This window comes from Mytilus trossulus, chromosome 3, assembly GCF_036588685.1.
Source record: "Mytilus trossulus isolate FHL-02 chromosome 3, PNRI_Mtr1.1.1.hap1, whole genome shotgun sequence".
In the NCBI taxonomy this organism is placed as follows: Eukaryota; Metazoa; Mollusca; class Bivalvia; order Mytilida; family Mytilidae; genus Mytilus; species Mytilus trossulus.
Window position 1 is genome coordinate 12,827,212 of NC_086375.1, and position 19,666 is coordinate 12,846,877.

Here is a 19,666-nt window from a genome sequence, read left to right on the forward strand (position 1 = left end):
AGGCAATGACTGAAATATCTTGTCATAATATTTGTATTTTGTAAATAAAACGGACTAATATTAGTATTTACAACGGATTTAAATACATATATCTTCAATAGGTTAAGGATGTACTAAGGTGAAATAAAAAAACAAATTTGGAATTTAAAATTGATACTCTAAGTCAGAAGAGCATTAGTTGACTCAGACTTTTACCTTATACTTGCATCGGTATCATTTGGGCCTCAAATCGAAAGAAAAAAAATCTATAATATGCTTAAATTTTGTTAAATGACCTTTTATGAGCTATTGAAGTCTTATATGAAAAGAAAAATGGGTGTTATGGTGCAATATATTTTACCCTGTATCGTATGACAAAACAAAAATCTGACACAAGTTCCTACACCTGACCTAAGTACATCCTTAAGTAATGTAAGCAATAACAAGAAAGTCTCTAGAAAAAAGGTAGAATATCGAACTTTCAATATAACAGGTATAAACATATACCACACACAAGTTTAAATATCAACAAATAAAATCGAGAAGGGAAATGGGGAATGTGTCAATGTAGCGAGAAATTCCCGCACCCGGAGGCGTACCTCAGCTGGCCCCCAAACACATATATATAAAGTTCAGTGATAATGAACGCCATACTAATTTCCAAATTGTACACAAGAAACTAAAATTAAAATAATACAAGACTAACAAAGGCCAGAGGCTCCTGACTTGGGACAGGCGCAAAAATGCGGCGGGGTTAAATATTAATGACAGCCTTTAAATCATTAAAATAGTTGCCATGGTGATGGATATTGCTAAACATAGATTATTCAGACCCGTTTTTGAACATTCGGAGGAACTGCAAAAATTTGAAGTTCACAAACAAGGGTATTGATGCTATCAATATAAGTAATAATTTTCACCAAATAAGAGTAAAAAGCAACATTCTTTATTACTTTAATGATCACTCTTCTCCTATAGTATCCTATTCCTACACCTACCCTGTTGCATCTTAAATGTTTAATCACAAAAAAGTGTTGCAGAATCTAAATATTGATGACCTCAAATTTAAAGGTAAACCACCTGATTGTGCCTGTTCCCATTCCCTTTTCGTGTATAATCCTGCTGACCATGTAATTTCTGAACATAGTCAATAATTACAAGTTGAGACAATTTTTGTCAAAGGGTCCGAAATACACAGAGCCACAGCCAATCAATTGGAAGCAGAACTTCAAACTACTAATGGATTCTGTTGAGGGTTATGCAAAAGACTGGGGAAAAAGAGAAAAAGTTGAGGTTGACACTCTTTCGGAGTGGGTAAAATCAGTGAGGTCACTGATTCAGATAAGAGTAAGTAAGCTTAAAGGGTCAATGAGCACCAAAGCTCCTTCCATCTTTAAAGACCCTCATGTCATAGAGGAGTTGTCTCGCCTCCATGACAAATATGTTGTCGTTCGAGCTGACAAAGCCTCAAACAATATTGTTTTTGTTTGCAAGAAACAATACATTGACTGCCTGATTAAGGAACTGGGGACAAATAACACACTTGGAAATCCTACATATACACTAAGTACGCTTACGAAGCAGGAGATCCTGGAAAACCACAAATCGGTTCTAATCTTCTTTGGTGTTAATCCAAAGGATGAAGACCAGGATCTTCCATCCTTATATTGGATTCCTAAGCTTCACAAGAATCCTTATAAGGAAAGGTATATTGCAGGTTCTTCCAAGTGTTCCACTAAACCCCTTTCTAAAGTTCTTACTGCCATACTCACTGCAGTCAAAGAAAAACTTCAGAAATATTCCGAAACGGCATATTCAAGAAGTGGTGTTAATCAGATGTGGATACTAAAAAATTCGAGTTCAAGTCAAATTCAAAAAAGAGTGATTGGTGAATTTATAATCTCAATCATTAAAACATTGTATCATCATTAAAACCTTTGATTTTTCAACTCTTTATACCACTATTCCACATACTTAACTTAAAGCTCGACTGAAAGAACTCGTCAGCTTTAACAAAAAGTGCACTAGACGTTTTAAATATCTAGTTTTGGGCTGGAATTTAGCTTCCTTTGTGAAAAATCATACAGAGTCAAGGAAAAAATATACCGACGAGGATATCACTGCCATGCTGGACTTTTTAATTGACAACATATATGTTGAATTTGGAGGTTTGGTCTTCCAACAGACTATTGGAATCCAAATGGGTACCAATTGCGCTCCTCTACTTACAGATTGGTTTTTATATTCCTATGAAGCAGAATTTGTCCAAGGGCTAGTACAGAAAGGAGAAAAGAAATTAGCCCAGGCTTTTAATTTCACCTTTCGGTATATTGATGATGTACTGTCTCTAAATAATAATAGATTCAGTGATCACTTACATTTATTACATCCAAATGAATTTGAAATTAAAGATACTACCGACACAGATAAATCTGCTTTATATTTAGACCTTTTTTTCTCGAAATGACTACTGATGGTAGGTTGAATACCAAAATTTATGACAAACGCGATGATTTTAATTTTCCTTTTGTTAAATTTCCATTTCTGTGTAGCAACATCCCAGCGGCACCAGCATATGTAGTATATGTTTCTCAATTGATACGTTACTCTAGAGCTAGCTCAAAGTACGTTGATTTTGTTGAACGAGGAGTACTACTTTCTCAAAACATGCTAATCAGGGCTATGAATCAATCAAATTAAGGTCATCACTCAAGAAATTTTACGGTCGCCATCATGAGCTGGATTGGCCATTATGACAAAGGTGTGTCAGAAATCATATCTGATATTCTTCCTCAGTCATAATAACCTTCAATCATTACCAAACTGAACAAAGAAATAACACGACGGGTGCCGTATACGATGCAGGAAATGCTTACCCCTCCGGAGCACCTGATTTCAATCCCGGTTTTTAGTGGAGTTCATGTTGTTTCTTAATTATTATTTGTAACTGTTGATGTAAATGTCCTTTGGTTTTGTGAGTCTTTGTTTACTCCTTGGTTTTCATTGTTATTGCCTTTTAAGCATTTGATTATTTTTTTTATTAAACTTCAATTTCGAACTATTTTCTGACTGGTATGTTGATAAATCATAGCAATTATAGCTTTGTTTCCTCTTTTATAGGCAATCTTTGCAGCTGACCCTGTCCATCACATTTATTACAGTCTGCTCCTCTGTCTAACAACATTCTCAGTATTTCGGTATGGCCATATTCACAAGCAATCATTACAGGTGACTGACCAACATTATCACCTTTATTATGGTCTGCTCCTCTGTCTAACAACATCTTTACTATTTCTGTTTGACCATGTTGACAAGCCTTCATTACAGGTGATCTGTCCATCCAGTCACATTTATCATAGTCTGCTCCTCTGTCTAACAACATCTTTACTATTTCTATATGACCATGTTCACAAGCCTTCATTACAGGTGATCTATCCATCCAGTCACATTTATCATAGTCTGCTCCTCTGTCTAAAAACATCTTAACTATATCTGTATGACCATGTTGACTAGCCTCCATTAAAGGTGAACTGTCATCTTCATCACATTTATTATAGTCTGCTCCTCTGTCTAACAACATCTTAACTATTTCTGTATGACCATGTCCACAAGCCTTAATTAAAGGTGAACTGTCATCTACATCACATTCATTATAGTCTGCTCCGCTGTCTAACAACATCTTTACTATTTCTGTATGACCATTTTCACAAGCCTTCAGTACAGGTGACTCACCATACCTGTCACATTTGTTATAGTCTGATCCTCTGTCTAACAACATCTTTACTATTTCTATATGACCATTTTCACAAGCCTTCATTACAAGTGACTTACCATACCTTCCATATTTATTATAGTCTGCTCCTCTGTCTAACAACATCTTTACTAATTCTGTATGACCATTTTCACCAGCCTTTATTACAGGTGAATCACCACCGTTATCACATTTATTATAGTCTGCTCCTCTGTCTAGCAACATCTTTACTATTTCTGTATGACCATTTTCACAAGCCTTCAGTACAGGTGACTCACCATACCTGTCACATTTATCATAGTCTGCTCCTCTGTCTAACAACATCTTAACTATTTCTATATGACCATTTTCATAAGCCATCATTACAGGTGACTCACCATACATGTCACATTTATCATAGTCTGCTCCTCTGTCTAACAACATCTTTACTATTTCTATATGACCATTTTCACAAGCCTTCAGTACAGGTGACTCACCATACCTGTCACATTTATCATAGTCTGCTCCTCTGTCTAACAACATCTTTACTATTTCTATATGACCATTTTCACAAGCCTTCAGTACAGGTGACTCACCATACATGTCACATTTATCATAGTCTGCTCCTCTGTCTAACAACATTTTTACTATCTCGGTATGACCATGTTGACAAGCGGTTATTACAGGAGACTCCTTATATTTGTCACATTTATTACAGTCTACTCCTTTGTCTAACAACCACATGACAAATAACATATCACCTAAATAACAACAATGTAATAAAGAAGTTTCATAGGTATGTGCATAGGTATAATCATCATCATCATCATAATCATCATCATCATCATCAAATATATACGAATAACGGTTTTTACATAATGATTTATGTTCATCACAGATATTTGCCAGTTGTTTTTGGTAAGATATATCTAGTGTTTTCAAATAGCAGAGCAATTTCTGCCTGAACTGAGGTATTTTCATATTGATGTTACTAAATACATCTTGTAATTTTCCATTTGACCAGTCATCAATCATTCTCTGTATGTACATCTGATGATAGACTGGAGGTACAATAGTAATAAACTGATCCATGTCGTCCTTTCTTTCTAATAAAAACCTCTCCTTTATCAAACCACTGTCTGCGTTCTTTATTAAGCAATAGATTATTTTTTGTCCATAAATCTTAGCAAGAAAGTCAAATATCTTATCATGTAAAATTTTGTATACATTCTTTTCTTTCTTTATGAATGTATGTGTAAGTGAGTCAAGTTCATCTTGTAATACAAGTCGTGATGTCCCCCTGTCTAATCTGCATGCCTCACAAGTGTTCTCTATAATAGCCCTAGTTTGTTCATTCAACTCTTCTTTTAACATTTCTTCCTTTAATTTGTTGTTAAACATGACACATAAAGCCAAAGCACAGTATTTAGCGTGATGCCCTTTCTTAAGAAACTGATCAATCTCTGCTTCATAAATTGAAAATGGATTCTGAAAGAAATCTGTAATAATAAGTTCTGGATTATCATGGTACAATTTACATAAAAGAGGAAAACAGTCATAAATATCATAAAAGTCACTTATTTCAGAGGCTTTTGCATTGAGATACAACTTAGCTATTAATTCTTTTTCCGGTTTTGACAAGCAAATGTTTTTAGATAACATGTTACATACACATGACTTAAAAGTTGTCAAAGAATCAAACTTTTCATCTAGGTACACTTGTAACCGACATGCTGCAAGAACTTTTGTTTGGTTTTTTTCAAGATTTTGTCTTATATCCTTTAGTATTGGTTCCCAACATTTAATGTCACTCTGGTCCAGCGAAAAGTTTCCACATAAATCATCAACAACAAACAATGTTTTCTTATTCGGATTGTAAAACCTCAGAATGTCACCTGGCTCTGTGACCACAAGTACATCATATTCTTCTACCATCTGTAAAGCTACATGTCTCAGTGTTGCTGTCTTCCCTACACCAGACGTAGCTGTTATAGTTACACAGCTGTTTTCCTTTATACATTCGAAAATATGCTCTGCAGCTCTTGTGTTAACAAACATCTTATCATCACTGTCCTTCCAGGTTTTGAGTAATTGTTCATTTTTTGCTGAAATGGAAATAGATTAATCAATCAGAAATAAAAATAGATTAATCAATCACCTCTGAACAATAAATGATCAATATAAGTCATTTGTTTGCTTACAGTTTAACATATCTGTCATTATCAATGGTGCACTTTGTTGAAACTCACAAATCTCATTTTTATTCTTGAAATATATTGTTGTTAATTAGTTTTTATTTTTTTTCAAATTTCTTCTTGGAATTTCTGTAATATGCATTTAGTATGCATCAATTCTCCCATAGAATGAACAGTGACAATATATTTTTAATATGTTTAAATAAAATGCTTCTCATGACACAGCTTGATACGACCACAGATGTGGAATCCTGAAAAGTTGAGGGCAAATATGGACACAACATTCAAGCTAGATACAGCTTTGAATTAGGATAGTGAGTATATTTGATGCAGCATATATATACATATGTTTCTGACACAGAATGAATATTGTCGAAGAAATAAAGTATTTGAAATAGGATATTAACCTAGTATGGTCCAATAATGGCAATATCTAAATATATGGTTAGATTCATCATATCACAAAAAAACAAAAAATCTATATCTTATGAAATCAAACAGAGTTTCAGCTTGGATCCTTTGGACCTCAATGTGCAACAATTTGATAACAGGGCCCAAAATCCAACATATAAATAATTAAATTCAGCATATCAAAGATTCCCATACATTTATTTTTTTTTAATTTTAGACACCGAATTGTACCAATTTGAAAACAGGGCCAATATCAAAGAAGATGAATACATGCTTATTTTTCAGCATACGAAAAAAACCCAAGATTTCAATTTTAGGTAAAATCAATTTTGGACTTTCTGATCTTAATGTTTACTTCATAGAAAATATGGTTGCTTATTGTAACTGGTTCCTATCAAACCAACTTTGGCAGAAAACTTAACAACGTTTTACCCTGTTGTCGTTTCAAGAAAAGCAATACCTATGCTGATATTCTTGATTTTCTTCACAGACAAGATAAAAATCTAAACACAATTTTTTATCAAAACCAGCAAAGTTTAATTTTTAACCCATTCGACCTCAAATTTGCCCAATTTTAAAAATGGGACCACAGCAACAATCTAAATACAGCTAGATTCGGCATATTGAAAAACACAAAAAATTCAAGACTTTGAATAATATCACACTGAAATAGGTACCCGTAAGCATAATTCCTAGACGGTTAGGACAATAACCACAACAATCAATCCCACACGTCCATTTTGGGATTGAACATTGTGGTACATTTTTATAGATTTTAATAAATAAGTTATACTCAAGTAACTGCTCTGAAACAAGATGAATGCTTTCTTCACCCTTTTTGTCCCTAATTTCCAACACAGCTAGGGCATAAACCCCAAAATCAATACCAATCAACTTACATATTTCTTATTGATTCAAAATCAAATATCGTTGTTGTATTACTATATTTTTATTACATACACAATCAATATTGACTGGTTCATTTTTTTGTGTCTAAGTATCAGAGCTTATCAACAAAGCTTATGTGGATTACTGATCCATGAACTGAGGTCAAGGTAATGAGAAGGCTATCTAAAGGACATGGATGCCTTGTAAGGTTTTTGGTAGAATACTGATTGATTCATTTGTCTTAGAAACATTTGTTTTGTATAAGTATAAGATGTTATTGGTTTTGAACTAGTATTAAGTAACTGCAAGTACTCTCAGATCTGTACATTGTGTCTTTTGTGTTTTTGTTAGCCGTTTGAATCAACTTTTTTTGAAAGGCTGTTGATTATCTGACACGATTAAGATATTTGAATATTGTATCATTCAGTACTTCATTTGTTTTGTTATCAATACATTAAAACATGTATTAATATGCATTTTTGCGCCTGTCCCAAGTCAGGACCCTCTGGCCTTTGTTAGTCTTGTATGTAGACTAGTATAAATATTTGTTAAGGGACCAGCTGAAGGACGCTCCAGGTGAGGGAGTTTCTCGCTGCATTGAAGACCTATTGGTGACCTTCTGCTGTTTTGTGTTCTATGGTCAATGTCGTCTTTTTGAGACATTCCCCATTTCCATTCTCAATTTTATTACTATCCAATTAAAATCCTGTATGGTCATATATCCAGTCAATAACTATTATTAGCTTCGACTGTGTAATATGTCTAGGAAGCATCATTTTAAGGTCTTTGAGAGGGCTTTCATAAATTTTGACTACTCTCAGATTAGTAATACTGTGTCTTCTGCCATTTATATTTGTGGATAATACCAATACAATGAATCAATTCATTTTCACATATTTGTTTACAGTTTGTGCTTACTTTGTAATATTACAAAACTGTTGAAGGTTAGGTTGCGACATAACACTTGCTCAAAAATATCTCCATGTTTAGGGGATCTTTACTAAGTTGAAAGTTTGTCTGACATATTTATTTTTTGTTAATTGTTTTGCATACAACAGGTATCTAGATTTCGTGTATGTATGAATCATTCCAATTTTGAAGAGTCAGGGCCTTGTATAAAGCTTACTGTGTGTATGTTGCGCTTATTGCTGGAGGCCCTATAGTGACATATAGTTACTTACAGTCATGACAGTCACATCTTTGGGCTCTTAAAGATATATGTATCATTATCAAGCATATCACATCTCATTATTTTTATATATATCTGAAAATTTAACTGAACAACCAGAGGGTGAAAATTATGTAAACATAAGGCAGCAACCATTTGATTTTCGGAAGAGGGGGGGGGGGGGGGGGGGCTTTGTTTTTTTTCCCAGACAAACTTTTGTTTCTGTGTCTGGCGAAAAACAATCTACTTTTTGGCAAAGAGTCGTAAACAATTTTTTCTTTTAATTTTAGCACTACATATATAGTGGCAGCTGAGGGTGAAAAAAACAAAAAAAAAATTCTCCAAAAACTGGAAACAAACTTTTTTTTCCAAAAAAATCCATAGCTTCAACCTTAAAGGTATAAAGTCTCAAAAAACTGACGCAATATAAACTAAATTGCATGATTTGACATTATGATGAATTTAAAAATCCAAAGGTATCTACCTCTTACCAACCAAAAGTCCCACAAAATATGTTGCCAAGTCCCTTCAAACTGTTTACCTCTTATATTCCATGGTACAGTATCCTTCAGTGAAGTTTTTATTGTTTCCATTTCTTGTGTTACTTTCCTATGGTCATCCTGTAATATCTCATGGGATTTCTTCACTTCAGCATGGTGTTTTTGCAGTAATTCATGAGATATTATCAAACTTTTAAATGAATCTTTTAGTTCCCGGATTTCATTATTGGAATGTTTTATGTCCATTATTATTTCTTGATTGGTTTGATCTAATGGTTTGGTTTTCAGATGATTACACTCCTGCTTCATTTGCTGCCCACCCAATCTATCAACAGCCTGCAAAATAAAGGATGATACTTGTTACTGTAAATGACTACAATAAAACTTATTATGAAAACTTGTAGGTTCAAAAATGGGTCTGAATAATTCTTGCATTACTCCGAAACAATAACAAACCAGTAATAAATGGCATATCTTAAACATAAATGCAAAAGGTAAATGATAGAGACTTAGTGTCTATTGATTAAAAGTACATGGTGAAAATGAGGTCAATGTCATATTATAATATCTCATTTAAACTTTTGAGCATGGAAATGAAATGTTTATTCAGTGCATACAACAGTAAAAGTGCTGACAAAAGATTGTTTTCCAGTTCTTTTAAAATACGCACAACTCAAGATCAATTAGAATGAAAAGTGAGTAATCCAGCAAAAAATTGAAAGTGACACCACCATTATAACTAGAGGCTCTCAAGAGCCTGTGTCGCTCACCTTGGTCTATGTGCATATTAAACAATAGAGACAGATAAATTCAAGACAAAATTGTGTTTTGGTGATCGTGATGTGTTTGTATATCTACCTGTACTGAACATTCTTGTTGCTACAATTATCTCTATCTATAATGAACTTGGCCCAGTAATTACAGTGGAAAATATTTACAAAACTTTATGAAAATTGTTAAAAAATGAATATAAAGGGCAATAACTCTTAAAGGGGTCAATTGACAATTTTGGTAATGTTTGACTTATTTGAAGTTGCTGAACATTATTGCTTTTTTACAGTTTATCTCTATCTATAATAATATTCAAGATAATAACCAAAAACTGCAAAATTTCCTTAAAACTACTAATTCTGGGGCAGCAACCCAACAACGGTTTGTCTGTTTGTCTGAAAATTTTAGAGCAGATAGATCTTGACATGATAAACAATTTAGCCTCCTCATATTTGCTCTTAATGCTTTGGTTTCAGAGCTATAAGCTAAAATCTACATTTTACTTCTATGTTCTATTTTTAGCCATGGCAGCCATCTTGGTCGGTTGGCAAGGTCAAGCCACAAATTTTTTAATCTAAATACCCCATTGATGATTGTGGCTAAGTTTGGTCAAATTTGGCCTGGTAGTTTCAGAGAAGACGAGTTTTTAAAAGAATACATAAATTTTAGAAAAATGGTTTAAAATTGACTATAAAGAGCAATAACTCCTAAAGGGGTCAACTGACAATTTTGTTCATTTGACTTATTTGTAGATCTTACTTTGCTGAACATTATTGCTGTTTACTGTTTATCTCTATTTATTATAATATTCAAGATAATAACCAAAAACTGCAAAATTTCCTTAAAATTACCAATTCAGGGGCAGCAACCTAACAACGGAATGTCCGATTCATATGAAAATTTCAGGGCCGATAGATCTCGACCTGATAAACAGGTTTTGAGTTATGAGCCAAAAACTGCATTTTACCCCTATGTTCTATTTTTAGCCATGGCGACCATCTTGGTTGGTTGGCCAGGTCAGTGGACATATTTTTGTAAACTAGATACCCCAATGATGATTGTGGCCAAGTTTGGTTAATTTTGGCTAAGTTGTTTCAGAGGAGAAGAAGTTTACGGACGCCAGACGCCGGACGCCAAGTGATGAGAAAAGCTCACTTGACCTTTCAGGTCAGGTGAGCTAAAAATCAAAACTGTCTAGGGTTATAGAGAGGGTTGGGATCTGGCTAACATAACATTTAACCCCACCACTTTCTGTATGTATGTGCCTGTCCCAAGTCAGGACCCTGTTATTCAGTGGTTGTCATTTGTTGCTGTGACACATATTTGTTTTTCTTGATAATTGTTTTACATTTGTGATTTTGAGATCTTTTATAGCTGAATATTTGGTAGGGGATTTGTTCATTGTTGAAGACTGAACGGTGACTCATAGCTGTTAATTTATGTGTCATTTGGTCTCTAGTGGAGAGTTGTCTCATTTCCAATCATACCACATCTTCATATTGATATCAGATGAGTCAAATGTTTTTTTGTCACATTGACTTATCAAGGTTTTTATAGTTCGTTCTTATGTTGTACTGTGATACCACTGTCCCAGGTTTGGTCGAGGGTGGGGAACCCGCTAACATGTTAAACCCCACCACATTATCTATGTATGTGCCTGTACCAAGTCAGAAGCCTGTAATTCAGTGGTAGTCGTTTGTTTTTATGTGTTACATATTTGTTATTTTCTTATCCCAGACATAAATTACCTTAGCCGTAATTGGCTCAACTTTTTGGAATTTTGGATCCTCAATGCTCTTCAACTTTGTACTTGTTTAGCTTTATAAATATTTTGATATGAGTGTCACTGGCAGGCGCCACAAAAATCAAAATCATATATTTTCTATAAAATAAATTTCATAAGTGTGTTTAAGGCAAATTACAGTAGTTCTATTTGGTTTCTTGTAATTTGGTTTCAAATATCTACTGACAGATGACCTACAATTAGTTAAATGAACCTTGATAAAGATACTTACACAAGTTATATCATTCCATGCAGTATTAAAAAACCCTGTGTCTAGTTTGCCATCATCCAGATGAGCCAGATGATTCCTGTAGTGTTTGATCCTTGCTAAGTCTGCAGCTGGTGTGGTTTCTATTGCAGAAGGTAAATGGTCAAATCCACAAAGAGGAAGGGTGATCGGAGTCAAATTCCTCAGTAACAGTATCATCAAAGTTACGTCAAATGTTTTAGAATCTGGAACATCTAGAAAATACATTATATAATAAAGATTAAAAGTAAAAGAAAATAGCAAGTTTGTTTATTAATACATTTTTAGCCAAATCAATACTAGGAAATATTCTTACCTAAAAATTGTATAGTGAGTCCATCATGGTCATTGATTACAGTTGTAAATAAGTGATTCAAAAGAAACATAAATTTAGCAGTTTTGAAAAACTAGAGGCTCTAAAGAGCCTGTGCCGCTCACCTTGGTCTATGTGCATATTGAACAAAGGACACAGATGGATTTATCACAAAATTTTGTTTCCATGATGGTGATGTGTTTGTAGATCTTACTTTACTGAAATTCTTGCTGTTTACAATTATCTCTATCTATAATGAACTTAGCCCAGTAGTTACAGCGGAAAATGTTGTGTAAAAATTTACAAAACTTACGAAAAATTGTTAAAAATTGATTATAAAGGGCTCAAACTCCTTAAGGGGTCAACTGACCATTTTGGTCATGCTGACTTATTTGTAAATCTTACTTTGCTGAACATTATTGCTGTTTACAGTTTACTTCTATCTACAATGATCTATAATAGTATTCAAAATAATAACCAAAAACGGTAAAATTTCCTATAAATTACCAATTCAGGGGCAGCAACCCAACAGCAGGTTGTCCGATTCGTCTGAAAATTTCAGGGCTAATAGATAAATATTGACCTGATAAACTATTTATCTCGTGTCAGATTTGCTTTAAATGCCTTTGGTTTCAGAGATACAAGCAAAATTCTACATTTTACCCCTATGTTCTATTTTTAGCCCTAACGGCTATCTTGGTCACCAGACACATTTTTAAAACTACATACCCCCATGATGACTGGGGACAAAATTCTTTAAATTTGGCCCAGTAGTTTCAGAGGAGAAGATTTCTGTAAAAGTTAACGACGACTACGACGGAAGCCAAGTGATGTGAAAAGCTCACTTGGTCCTTTCGGGCCAGGTGAGCTGAAAAGTACAATGTAATACCACTAGTCAGAGGCGGGTAACTGGGGCTCACCATGCTCACAAACATGTTTACCCTCTGTTAAAGCCAGGAACAAGCAAATGAACAAAGCTGCTACTATTTCTTTTGAATTCTTTGCCATTTTTTTTTTATCATAGAACTTTTATTGCTTATTATGGTTTCATGATGCTTGCAATTGATAAGCTAACACAATTTTTGTTTCACTTTTTGTATCATATTCAGCTAAGTGTGACATGAGGAGGGGGAGGGAGATTTATAGGTTCTAGCTATAAATAATGTTATTACAGACAATTGTGAAATAAATGGGGAATGTGTCCACAGAACAAAACTGATGCCCTTGCTTGCATATCATATAAAGTTATAAAGGGACATCTATACTATTAAACGAGAAGACCTCATTTTTGGTGTCGCTTCTCTTCCTTCCACAATAAATCAATCATCATGCCTCTGTGTCCTATAGGTAACATGCATAGTCGCATTTGTCATCCATTCTTATGATTATTCAGATTGAGTTATTTTGGGAGAAAAACGACAAAAAGGAGTCCGGAAATGATTCCGTCATCAGACTAACTTTCAGTCATAGATAAGACTTCCTGTTTGAAACATACACAAATACAACCAATCGTATGATAGATAACAAAAAAGAAAAATAGATAAGCCAATCAGTGCGTTCTCTATTGCATGGTGTTTAGATCGCAAGAACCACAACTATTATACCTCCTTAGAGGGGACAATGATTTTTCGCGTTTATCTACATGTAAACTACGATTATACTTCTTTAATATATAGAGAATCTCTGTATTCAGTCTACTGGTTTTTTTTTAATGTTTACTATTCAAGGGATCATACCAGTTGCATTTATATTAAAATAGGTGAAACATGTGACACAAGTACAACCAATCGTAGAGCGTTCTCCATATCATGGTGTTTAGATCGCAAAAATCACAACTATTATATCACTTTAGAGATGACAAATAATGTTCGCGTTTATCTACATATAAACTACGATTATACTACTTTAATATATAGAAACTCTCTGTATTCTGTCAGGGAATTTCTATATATAATTTATTGTTAAAATGGAAAATAGTGATTTGGCAAAAATGAAAGTAAGGTAGAGATTAGAGGGAGGCAGGGCCTTTTTCTGGGTTTCTGGATCGGGGTTTTTTAGGCTCGGGATTTGGGATTGATCCTTACGGGATCTGGTAATATATTTTTCGATTTCGGGATATGAATATCTTTAAATTCTGCATTTCGGGATTTCATGGTTTTCAGACCGGGATTTCGGAATCAGGACCCCTCCGATCGACAACCCCTCAAATTAGCCTTAGTCGGTATTACTCATTTATACATGATTCTAATCCTACCATTGACATGTTAATAAGGCTCTAAAAAAAGCTGATGGATTGTCATAAAGCATATTTTTTAGACTATTTAATGGTCTATATATAAGCAGTTACATTTATTTCAAATCTGAAACGGTGCAAATTGTTAATTTGAATTGACTTTTACCAAAAGAAGCATTGTAGCAAAGGAGAAGAATAATTGTGATCGTAGGCCGGAAACACGAATATAATTGAATTTAATAGACAGGAAACAAATATCGGACTTTTGGAAAAGGGAGATACCTTTTATGTAATTCTCAATACATAATATCTTTCACAAAAAATCGTTCTACAACAGTTCACAAGCTGTATATGCCCGCGATTTCGCGGGTGTGTTCTAGTAACCAAAGAAAAGTAAAAGTGACTCTATCAAAATTTGAACTTGATCTGAGTTTTGTGGAAATAAGTATTATGTTTAAGTTTCAAAAAATTTGGTTGAGGAAAGCTTAAGTTAGAGAACCATGAGAATAGAAACGAAAATCCAGCAATATTTTCCTTTTATAAAGAGCATAATTCTTGAACAATAAAAGTGACACTCCCAAAATTCGAACTTGATCTGTATTTTGTTGTAATAAGCATTGTGTATAAGTTTCATCAGATTTGGTTGAGGCTTACTTACATGTAAGTTAGAAAACAGAAATGAAATTCAGCAGGGGGGGGGGGGGGGGGGGTATGGCGGGGCATAAAAAACTATATTTTCATTTTAATCATACTTTCATTTGAAAAAGCTTAGAGATACAGCAAAAGGAGTATGTTGGATAAAGTCCTAAAATGGCCCCAATTTCTGGCAAAAATTTAAAATCAGGCTTAATTGACCAATGCAAAAATAAATCATAGCTTGTACGATGACAATTTCAAATTTTTGGTTGCTGAAATTTTACATACTTGACTTTGTTCATGACGTCACATGCATATTAATAGCACTCATTTTGAATTTTATAGACGAAAATTCAATGAAAATTGAATAATTACCATTACTTTCTTGCATCGGATAGGAAACATATAGAGAGCATTTTACATATCTTGCACAATATTTAGTTTGTCAACCCCTAGGCCTGCACGCTTTGTTTCCATAGATGTGTTTATTTGGTTGAAATCTGTACGATTTCGTAAAATTTTGCCCTATTTGGGATGTAAAATTCATCACTCCAGAATAAAACTTTTTCAAAAAAACTTCTATTTAGTTTACTCATATATCTTTTCGTCAACTTAAACATAACGTTAACTCTAGAAATATAAAAGTGACACCACCAAAATTCAAACATGCTTTGTGTTTATAACTTATAAGCATTGTGTCTAAATTGTCTGTCATTTCGTTGAGACAAACTAAAGTCAGAGAACAGATACCCAAAATTCAGCGATAACTCTAAATAAATAGTAAGAGTGATGCCACCAAAATTCAATCTGATTTGTATTTTGATGTTCTAAGCTTTGTGCAAAATTTTAATAGCATTTGGTTGAGGCAAACTATAAAGGTTAGAGAGGGTAAAGGGGCATACATCTAGAACTATAAAAGGGATGCCAGCTCAAATAAAACTTGAGCTATTTTGTTGTGGTAATAAGCATTTTGTATAAATTTCATAATATTTGGTTCAGGCTTACTAAAGTTAGAGTACTCAAACCAATTTCGGGATGTAAGAAGGGACGGATGAAAGGAAGGACATAAATGTACAGACTGACATGGAAAGACAACGGTATACCAAAATGTGTATTGAAATTGGGCGTATATAAAAACTGATACTAGAAAAAGGATATTTAAATTATCTGCAATAACAAATATTTTGGAACAGAAGGTTTGGCTATGAACAATATATATAAACATCATGTAAAGCACAGTTTTGTGTATACTTTTTGGGAATCTAGGAAAGGGAAACATTGTATTATGAAATAAAAATTTCTGTACTCACCGGGAAATCTAGGACACAGAAGGTTCCACTGTGATTGGTTGATTCTATGCTTCTTTTTTAAGTCAAGCAATTTGTTATACTCCTTTTTTAATGTCGCTTCTAAACATGCTGGAGCAAATTCACTATCAAAGAAAGTTCTTGCTGCACGAGGAGAAATTCCAGTTAATAACAAACTCATTCGAACATAGTTTTCTTCTTCTACAGAAAGAGATGCCATAGTTAAGACTTCTTTATTCCTTTACTAATTTTAGACAGAATTCTCTCAAGCAAATATATTTATTCTAATTATCAAATCATAGTTATTCACTATATGACAATAATTGATGACATTCAAGTTGGATTTAATCTTGGTTGTTGCCCCTCTGATGAAGAAAACCACTTGGAAATCTGGTTTATTTACCATGTATTTACTGAAAAATAAGTTATACATTAATTTTAATGTCTGCATGAACTGGTCAATTGGATGCTTTCTGGTATAATTCCTGTATATACTGATATTTTAATGTATTTTGCATATATAACATGTATAACAAAGTAAGTAATTTTTCAAAACCCAATAAAAGACTTCAAGTTCATGAAAATTATTATTTTCAGGGCAGTATGAATAACAATTGATTGTTCAGTTATATTTTACTCATTCTAACATTATAAAGCATGCATAGTTTTCTTCCTCTACAGAAAGAGATGCAATATTTAAGTCTCCTTTGTTCCTTTGCTAATTTTAAACAGAATTCTATTAATCAAAAGATCTTTACTACAATTTCTAAATCATTGTTATTTGCTATGTGACACTAATACATGACATTCAAGTTTGCTTAAATCTTGAGTGTTATGAAGAAAATACTATGATATCTGGTATATGTTACCTGCGGCTTATTTACCAGTTTATACGGTAAAATGAAACAAAAAGTCTGAACAGGTCAATTGGATGCTTGTTGACCAGTATAATATTTGTGCTGATTTTTTAAATCTCCTTTATCATGTGTATGTGCATTTTGTTTATTAAAAAGTAGATACATGGTAATATCTAATAAATTGCTTCGCCAAGCACAGCTGGATATGACAACAGAGGTCCAACCCTGAACAGTTGGGGCAAAAATGGACACAGTATTCATACTTGATACAGGTCTGAATTTAGATTGTTATTAAGTATTTGACACATAATATGTTTCGGACACAGAATAACTGCATTTAAAGAACATGAATTGGTTATGTGATTTGAATTGATAATCATTTTTTTGCTTTTGTGCAAAACACTTTGCTGTTTTTTTTCTGCAAAAAAAAATATTAATAGAAGAAATTTTCTTTTTAATTTCTGAAATCTTGAGAACAAATTGTCCCCCACCTTTTTTCCCAAAAATAATCTTTCCCTTAAGATATGGTCATATTCTTAATTCAAATTTCCAATGGAGTTTGCAATAATAATCCATTTAAATACATCATAAAAGTCTTAAAATAGAAAATGACATTCATTATCACGGCTAAAATCAAATTTCACTTCTTTTAAATTATGTTTTGTACTTTAGTAATTGTCCATTCACCTGGACAGTGAGGACACAATTGTTTATCCCCTTTTTTGCCTCTATAATTCCTAAACTGTTTCAGCCATAACCCCTTAAAGCCAATTTTTACCATCCCTTTGTGGTATGGAAACTTGTGGTATAATTGAGAGATCCATACACTATTCCACAAGTTATTGTCTGGAAACTAAATAAAATGCTTATTTGGGTCCCTTTGGCCCTTAATTCCTAAACTGTCCAGACCATAACAACAAAATCAATCCCAACCTTCCTATTGTGGTCATACACCTTGTGTTTAAATTTCATAGATTTCTATTTATTGATATCAAAATTATTGTGCGAAAACCAAATTTCTTTGGGCTACGACGACGACATGATACCAATATACAACCATTTTTGCGGTCGAATAAAAACAACTTTAAAGTTCATGAAAATTTTCTTTTAATCATGTTAATAGACAATAACTCCTATATTTATATTTGGTAGATCTTAAGATTATAAACAAAATATGAAATGTTTTGCTCATTGTTGAAGACTGTATGGTGACCTACATGTATAGATACTAGCTTCTACGTTCCGGTGGAAAGTTTTCTCAGTGGAATCATACCATGTATACCTTCTAACTTTTTTTAAAAGGATATGACACCTGGCCAGGTGTCATTAACAACTTCTTCTCATTCTTATAATGTCTGCTCACATGTCAAAGTTATGAAACAAGAATTGGATGGACTGAGCAGAGTCAGATATAACCAAAGGGAAGATGATTACATGTACATATATTTTGACTTAGCATTGGTGGTTCCCCTTCAATAGTTTTAACTGACCTAATCACCAATTTTAACATGCAACCTAAGTATGTAAGTTAAATGCTCGAAGTCAACAGACCATGACCTAGGCATGTTAGGGTCTGGGCCAAATAATTTAAATGAAAAAATGAGAAATGACGATGCTGATAATGGTTACTCTGAAACTTACCTAATCACAAACTAATACATTGTTGAAACCATGGTAACCACCAGAAACAGCATCTTAAAGTCTTGCCTTTGCATCTTTGTCAAAGTTTAACCATGTCACATATTCAGGTGCCTGCCAAAAAATGTAAAAGTATTGTTAGAGTAATGTTGAACGGTGTTGTGATAAAGGGATTTTTGTTTTACCGATTATCAGGTTGTTTCAGCATCAACCTTTTTTCATGATTAAATTACATCAAAGACATGATAAATATCCCTGTAATTTAGAAAGTACAGGGGGGAGTAGATCTCAGGTGTATCATTAAAGATGTAAATACCTGAGTACTACAAATCATTTACATGTATTATTTGAAGTATATTCAAGTAAAGTAAATTATGAACAACTTGACAACATGTACAAAGAGGCATGTTAATAAAGAATTGAATATTTTGTTAATTTTTTTTTATGGAATAACAGTGCAATTTGAAAAGCAAATTTATTCAAATATTCATGTAAATGCAATTTAATACTGAGTTCACATGTAATTCGAATTTGATTTGCATCAACTAATTCGAATTAGTTTAATTCGCATTCAAAATGGATTATGTCCTAACGCCAATTTCGAATTCAAAATTGCAATGCGTATCAAATTCGCTTTACTGTCCAATTTCCAAACAATGTTAACTTTTAGTTCGTAGTAACAAAAGCATATTTCTAATGTGAATTGGATAATTTGAATTAAAAAAGAAAAGTGTGTGAACGTGATTAGCGAATTTGATTCTCATTCGATTAGAATTCAATTCGAATTAAACGTACGTGTGAACGAGGCATTACATGTTTAAATTTCATTTTCAATAAAAAATATATAACTTTATAATTAACAGTAAATTGTATAAAACATATTAACATTCAAGATTAACAGTGATAAATAAAGCTTGGAAAATGCAGGAATTTTTTTCTTAAAGTCATAAGAAACCTCAAATCCAAAAAAAAATAATGCATATATGGTTTTTTATAACTCAATGGATAGT

At 33.2% G+C, this 19,666-nt stretch overlaps 1 protein-coding gene across 1 annotated transcript in view; it reads right to left on the reverse strand.

The window, feature by feature from the left end:
* LOC134710397 (uncharacterized) overlaps positions 1 to 19,666 on the reverse strand; it is a 38,518-nt gene continuing 18,852 nt past the window's right edge. Inside the window, exons 2-6 of the mRNA XM_063570752.1 lie at positions 18,660 to 18,770; positions 16,165 to 16,574; positions 11,658 to 11,887; positions 8,913 to 9,207; positions 1 to 5,814 (exon numbers count right to left, since the gene is read on the reverse strand). Of these exons, the coding sequence (XP_063426822.1) occupies positions 3,074 to 5,814; positions 8,913 to 9,207; positions 11,658 to 11,887; positions 16,165 to 16,381 (3,483 nt within the window). The 5' untranslated portion in view covers positions 16,382 to 16,574; positions 18,660 to 18,770 and the 3' untranslated portion in view covers positions 1 to 3,073. The remainder of the gene's footprint in view (positions 5,815 to 8,912; positions 9,208 to 11,657; positions 11,888 to 16,164; positions 16,575 to 18,659; positions 18,771 to 19,666) is intronic.